This window comes from Vulpes vulpes, chromosome 2 (assembly GCF_048418805.1).
Source record: "Vulpes vulpes isolate BD-2025 chromosome 2, VulVul3, whole genome shotgun sequence".
Taxonomy (NCBI): Eukaryota; Metazoa; Chordata; class Mammalia; order Carnivora; family Canidae; genus Vulpes; species Vulpes vulpes.
Window position 1 is genome coordinate 8,065,584 of NC_132781.1, and position 7,258 is coordinate 8,072,841.

A 7,258-nucleotide genomic window follows, 5' to 3' on the forward strand; every position below is an offset into this window, starting at 1 on the left:
GTCCACGCTGCGTCATGGTGAGGACTTTGGACAGGGAGCCCCACCTCTGACTTGCTGGTGACAATCCCGGGACGGGCCGGCAGCTCTGGGGTCAGGCTGGGGGTAAGCTGTTCACCTCCCTGTGAACATGGCAGGGCAGGTGATGGCATGGGCCGGAGCTCGCCACAAAATGCCGCGTCTGCGGTCAAAAAAGGGAGTACAAGAACTGGTCGGACCCTCTGATCTTCCCCATTGAAAGATACCTTGGATTCAGGGCTTTGCAAAAGGTCAAGAAAAGCTGGTTGTATTCACTTATCCATTTTGGGGGTGGGGAGAGGAGACTAGAAAAGTGTGGGGAAGAAAGGATCGCCACTTCGAGGGCCTGTTTGAGAAGGCAGGTCACAGGGGCCAGTGACATATTGGCAAGATGATTTTGGCAAGTGGACCCTTAAAGCTCATTTCTTAAAAAGAAATATATTTCAGATGCCCCTTGCTCCTAAAATAGGAGCTCAGGGTCAGTGTGGGCTATGACAATGATAGCAGAAGACTAGAGACCTGGGGTATTTCTGCCCAGGGCTGGTGGGAGAAGATAGGGTCCTGTAACTCAAGCAGGGCTCCACTGTATGATCCAAAGCTGGGTTGAGATTCCTAGACTTGGGACCCAAGAGGTGAGAAATGAAACTCTTGACCCTGATCCCAAACCCAGTCCCCAAAGCCGGCCCTTGTCACCCTCTGCAGACACCAGTCTGTCCTTGAGCCCGACCAGTTCCCAGAGCACAGCCCCTCTGTGTCCCGCGGGAGCAGAGGAGAGAAGATCACGGTGGACACCACTGGGGGCCCAAAGAAGCATGGTGCCAGTGCCAGGCCCGCAGAGTCGGCGGGGATGCCAAGCCCAGGAGACCTGTGCCCCTGTTGGATTCTGCTCCCTATGTCCCTGTCCCATTGCTGAGGTTGCTTCTCAATAAAATACCATGAGTCCATCTCCGTGCCATAAGGGAATAAAAACCACAGTGTACTGAGCACCTCACAGGTGCTGGGAACTTCAGAGGCATGAGGTCATTGGGCCACACGGCCGTCGGCGTGTGGCGTCGGTCCTCCGCGGGAGCTGTAATCATCCCCATGCAAGCCCGTCTATGTTACTCTAAGGATCTGAGATGTACAAAGTTAAGTGGTTTGCACAAAGCTATGCAGCTAAGTAGTAGAACACGGGTCATCCTCATGCCCAACCAGCACGTCCTCTGCTTACTGTGGCACCGTAAAGATCGAGTGTCCCTGGGGACCAAGGACAGCATGAAGGGGTGGACAGTCTGTGCCAGCTGCTTCTCCTTGTGTCCCGCACCCACCTACACACCTGCACTAACCTTTGTCCTTCCTCCACATGACACAGGTCTCACCTGGATCTCCAACGCCACGGGACGGCGTTGGGTCTAGGCCACGGGGTCCTATGTGTGCGGGTGCTGCCTTCATGTGCCTTCTTGCTCTTTCAGGAATTTAGCCATTGGAATTGGGATCCAGAATTTCCCGGAGGGCCTGGCTGTCAGCCTCCCCTTGCGAGGGGCTGGCTTCTCCCCCTGGAGAGCCTTTTGGTAAGTGCTCCAGTGTGTCAGCTGTCAGAGGCCGGGGTCGTGTGTGATGTGAAGCTCAGAGCAGTCCTTAGTTTGGGCTTCTTTCTTCGAGAACCTCCTCTTCTGACCTGGAAGTGACCCTGGAAGTTCTGGTAAAATGCTGACAGTCTGAATCCCATGGCCCCAAAGGAGGAAGGAAGCCCAAGATACTCATCTCTTGACCTTCAACGTTTACACAAACCAGCCCACATGGTCATGTTCCCTATTTCAGAACGCCTCCAGGTGCTACCCCACAATGCCCAGTCAGTGTGAGGTTCTCTCCCCATCAAGTAGGAGGTAGACCAGTGTCTACTCTAAACGTCACATGCCTTTACTTAGGCCCATCGGACCACAGTGAGTCATTACATTGGCCCCTGTCATGGATTCTATCAATAAGGTCTAGGGGAGGATGCTTGTTGCACTCAGACTTCGTGTTTTCATGGTCCCCAAAGACCTTTCTCTTCTGGTCTATTCCTTTATGTTACTTTTCTGGTGACATGTAAGGGGAGTCCTCAGCTTTGAGAGGGGAGAACCGTGGCCCAGAGGGTCAGACAACTTCTCGGTGGTGACTCCGAGACTGGAAGTCTAATCTGCCCCTCAACTCAGGACTCTGAACCCCAGAATACCTCTTTGTGAAGACAATCCCTGCTCTAGAATGCACGGTGAGGGCATTTTAAAAGACTGCTAATAATAACAATTTAAAAATACCTTCCATTTTATGGGGCCTTATGACTTACAAGTTCTTACACATACTTAAATTATTTTATTTTACCCTCTCTTGTCTCTTTCTCCATTGTTGCAGTCTACAGAACAGAGGACAGGGTGAGGGCAGGGCAGGGTGGCCTTAGAAATTTGGTTCAAATGTGGGTGCTGGAAGCCCAAAAGTTGTGACTGTTGTTTCATACAGGAGGGGCACCACGGGACGGGAGGCGGGGAAATGAGGGGCCTCGTCATCACCGTCTGGACCCCAAGATTAAACTTCTTCTCTCTCAGTCCATCTGGGCTTGACATCGAACTCACTTTTTTTCCAAAGTGACAAAGCCAAGGCCAGGAATTGTACACACACTGCAGAGCTGCAAGAACTGCCAACCCACGCTCACGGTATATAAATCCAGAAGCTGTGTCCCCTTAGAGGGTCCTGCGGTATAGACAGTGTCTCCCCCATGCCAACTGTCTGCTCCTGGCCACGGAGAAGCAGGGGGCCGTGGGAGGTCATAGCCCTGTCCTGACACTGGGGAGACCAGCTGGGCAGGGAAGTGCCCCAGTACACTTCTGGGTTTCTCAACCCCCAATTTACAGATGGAGAGATTGAGGCTCCCAGGTAGTATATCTTGCCAAATGCCCACGCAAAGGATAGTGGGAAAGATGTCCCAACTCCCTTGTCTGTTGGTTTTCAACCCAAAACCTGCCTGGGCTCAACCATGGGGAGAAGGTCCCAGCTTATCTCCTACTCTCTGGATTCTCAGGGCTCACGGGGGCTGCTGTTTCAATCAGGGCCCAAGTGATTACAAGCAACAGAGACCCATCTCACTAGCTCAAATGAAGGGATTCTTTTTTCAAAGAAGAAATCTCATCTTAATCCAAGATGGCAGGTAGCGGGGACCAGCCCTCAGTATACACCTGGCCAGGTAGGTCCACCTCTTCGGCAGAGGCATGTGGGTGCAGCTCCTGCAGAAGGGGCGCAGAGGTGGCGCCAACCCCCAAACCTACCACAGGCAACCATCCTTGGGAAATGTCCATATGACTCCTAATCAGCGTCGTGTCGGTCAAGAGACGATGTCAACATCAGCTGGCGAGTGGATAGAGAGCATGTGGTGTATCTGTACGGCGGGATATACTCACAAAAGGACCAGGGAACACTGATATGTGTTAAAACACAGACGCATGTTGAGAACATTACATGAGATGAAATAAGCCAGTGTTGCACGAGTCCCTTTATGTGAAATATCCAGAATAAACAAGTCCATAGAGACGCAAAGCATTATCAGTGGTTGCTGGGAGCTGGGGGAGGGAGGGATGGGGAGTGGCTGCTAATGGGTATGGGGTTTCCTTTTGTGGTGATGAGAATGTTCTGGAACTAGGTAGTGGCGACGGTTGCACAACCCCGTGACTATACTAAAACCACTGAACTGTACACATTAAACGGGTGTGCCCTATGGTATGTGAATTGTATCTCAATAATGCTGTTACGGAAAACAGACAATGCAGAAAACTTAAAACTCTACAGGAAACCCAGGAGGGGGCACCTACGGTGTCTGAGGAGGTCGGGGGGACGGAGGAGGTGGCTGAAAACACGGTGAGGAGCTCTTGCACTGCCACGTGCACCCAGGCTGTGGCACGAAAGGCATCTGTTTTCTGGGGCTGAGTCAGCAGTCTGGGCACGCTGGCTACTGAGCGTCTGCTTGGCCCTCCCCATGGTGACACCTGTCTCTGGTCTCTCCTTAGGTACGGGCAGCTGAGCGGCATGGTGGAGCCGCTGGCCGGGGTCTTTGGCGCCTTCGCCGTGGTGCTGGCCGAGCCCCTCCTGCCCTATGCTCTGGCCTTTGCTGCGGGCGCCATGGTCTATGTGGTCACGGATGACATCATCCCCGAGGCTCAGATCAGGTTGGAGAGCGAACCCTCCCTCATCCGCCCCGGGTCCCCAGCCTCCAGATCCTCCCACCCATCCATATTCTCACTGTGTAGCTATGGGCCGAGCGTCGGGGTGGTAAGGGCTTCCTTTCTTCCTTCCATTTGGTTTTGACAGCAGAATGATGTTGAGGCTACTTTAAAGGTCAGACTCAGTAATATGAGCGAGAATTTAATCGCCACACTGGATTCAAGTATACATTTCAGAGCCATGAGAGCTACCTTTGGGCAAGTTACATCTGTATGCCTCAGTTTCCCCACCAGTAACAAGGGAACACTGACAGTACCGGTCTCATGTGATTATCCTTTGGGATTACGTGAGCTAGTTCTCCTGGCATATAGTAATCCCTGATAGATGCTGCTTATCAATATTATTGTCCTTATTAATTTTCTGTTGGAATTGGACATCGCAGAGGATTCTTTCAGCTTGGATGATGTCCCAGAGCGCGTTAAGGTCTCATTTCCCTTCCTTCCTAGTGGTAATGGGAAACTGGCCTCCTGGGCCTCCATCCTGGGATTCGTGGTGATGATGTCCCTCGACGTTGGCCTGGGCTAGTGCTGAGATGCTTCGGACCCCAGGACAAGCGGCACCAGGAAACGGCAACGGTTGGCTTCTACGGGACCACAGGCCTCTTCCTTTACATTAAAACCCTCTTCCTTTCTCTCCTTTTCATCTCATTATCCTGATTGACTCTGATTATAGTAGGACAATTTTTACCTTTCTTTGGAGGGAGATATTGGTTTCATTTAGAATGTTGAGGTGTCACGGAACTACAGATTTTTGTTTGGCCACAGAATAGAATCTGTCTTCAGCAGGATTACCAAGGACACACCAATCAGGGAAATCTCTGCTTTCACAGTCTCAAGTCTCCCTTGGTGGGCTCAGTGGCAGCTTCTCAAGGTCACCTACAGGAGCAAGCTACCAAGAGAGAAGCCTCCTAAGCATTTTTGCCTCGTGACTCAGAGCAGAATGGCCAGGACACCTCTCATCTGTACCTCTTGATCTTTCACCATTGATCGTCTACCCATGAGACCGGAACTGGAACATCGTGGACATAGCAACCCACTCTCCAAGGTCCAGCCAGCCAAAGGAGGAATATGCCTTCCTCTGTGTCCCCCAAGGGAGATGCTGTATGGGAGGGGAACACAAAGGGAAGGGAGGCGGGTAGTCTTTCTCTTTCTTTCTTATTTTTTCTTAAGGCAAAAATCGACACTATTGATGTTAAGGGAATTAGGGAATTCAGACGACTATGAACACAGAGCGAGAGTGCAGCTTTGATTAGAGACCTCTGCTCTCTATGGATTCCAAGAGCAAAGTGGTTTGTCATGGTTTCCAAATCCCCTAGACATTTATCTCCATAATTCTATAGCCTTCAGTTTTCTAAGAGACTTGGGGACACCAGCAGACAGCTGGAACTCAAGCCCTCATGTAGTTACGAAGGGAGCCACTTAAGCTAACTTAAGTCAGAGAAAGACATTTGGAATCTGCAATAGGTCCTTCCCTATTGACTATGTGACCTGTAACCTGACCTTGAATGTTTAAGCTGCTGCAGGCTTTCCTGGAGTTTGGCCTGACAGTTTAGGATGAAGAAGGGAGAAGGGGTAGGAAGAAAAAGAGAGGTTTTGTTTGTTTGTTTGTTTTGGCTTTTTTTTTTTTTTTCAGCATTCCCCTTGTAGGGTAAATCTTAGCCAAGTCATCATCCTGAAGTGACTCTAAAGGATGACTTAAGTAGTCTACAAGCCAATCTGCTCCTTCCTACACGTAGTTTCTCCAACAGGGGTGATATAATCTGTCTGCTTCAAACATAGGTAAGGCCTGCCCTCCTCATTGGTCAAAGGAGCATATGGGACCTTGAGTGGGCTCCGCCAGCAAGGCAGGCAGCCCAAGAGCCAGCTTTCAGGTGTTGGGTTATCAATGCCTGCCCTCTGAGTTTACATGTTGAATTGCTTCCAAGGGTGAATAAATACCCTGCTCTGTGAATGCTCTAAGACCCCCACAGCCAACCTTAGGCTGGGTCTGTGTATGTTCTTCTGAAGCACTGATGAACAAAATTGAAGATACATTCAGAGGTTTTGATTGGTTGAAATTAACTGGTTTGGTGGTTGGTATACGTTTATTTTTATGTCTTTGTATGTAGTTCTACATAATGCAAACTTTCTGATGGACAAGACCTCATAACTGTGATTAATATCAATAAAGGGGATATTGTTGTGGATGAGCCGTGTTCAGTCCTTCTCCGAGCTGTTTCTTTCCAGGGTTGATAATATAAGAGCTAATTAAAGTTCATCGTAACATCTCCCCTACCTACTGTGAGTAGAAGCAAAGGAAAGCGCCCAGATGAGATAGGCTACTTAGATTCATGATTCCAAACAACCAACCCAACTCTAGCTAAGTTGGACAGGAGTTTAACAGAAGCCTATTGGGACCTCACAAGATCTGTAGGAGAAACAATCTTGAAAACGGATTGGATACAAGAAAGCTAGAGGCCTAGGACCATGGCCAATCACATCTCAAATACAGCTTGGTTTGGGTGCCACAGTCCCCCGATGCATAACCACTACTTGATGCTCCTTGGTTCTACCACCACCGCCATGGGGATGGACTGTAAACTGACCCTGATTCTTTTGTCCTGGTCCCACATGCAAAGTTCTGGGCAGTAACATCTAAGCTGGCAGAGCTTATGTCCTGTGTCTATGAACTCGCTGCTCATGCCTCCCCATAAGACTCATAAAATAATGGATTTTCAAATTTTGGAATGAATTCAGATAGTGGAGACCCAAAAGAAGGGAAAAAATATTGTTTATTATAGTCTCGCTCTTTTGCTGTTCCACATCCACATCCACTCTGATTTCTCTGTTCACTCTTAAACAAAACGTTCTGCTTAGGTAATGGAGCTCTCCCTCATGCAATTGAAATTTCATACTTCCCCTTTCCAAAGGGAGCTACCCCAATGGCTGGCTGCCCCAATAGTGGAGCAGTCCTTTCTTGGATTCAACACCTCTAAACCGGTGGGGTCTACAGGTGAGGAGAGTGAGTCGTTTGATTA

The 7,258-nt window shown here is 49.8% G+C and overlaps 1 protein-coding gene across 8 annotated transcripts in view; it reads left to right on the forward strand.

Moving 5' to 3' along the window:
• SLC39A11 (solute carrier family 39 member 11) overlaps positions 1-6,427 on the forward strand; it is a 410,439-nt gene extending 404,012 nt beyond the window's left edge. For all 8 annotated transcript variants that reach the window (XM_072746722.1, XM_072746726.1, XM_072746723.1 and 5 more), the window contains 3 exons: positions 1,467-1,565; positions 4,029-4,187; positions 4,689-6,427. In XM_072746722.1, coding sequence (XP_072602823.1) covers positions 1,467-1,565; positions 4,029-4,187; positions 4,689-4,767 — 337 coding nt within the window. In that variant the 3' untranslated portion in view covers positions 4,768-6,427. The remainder of the gene's footprint in view (positions 1-1,466; positions 1,566-4,028; positions 4,188-4,688) is intronic.
• The last annotated feature ends 831 nt before the right edge of the window (positions 6,428-7,258 follow it).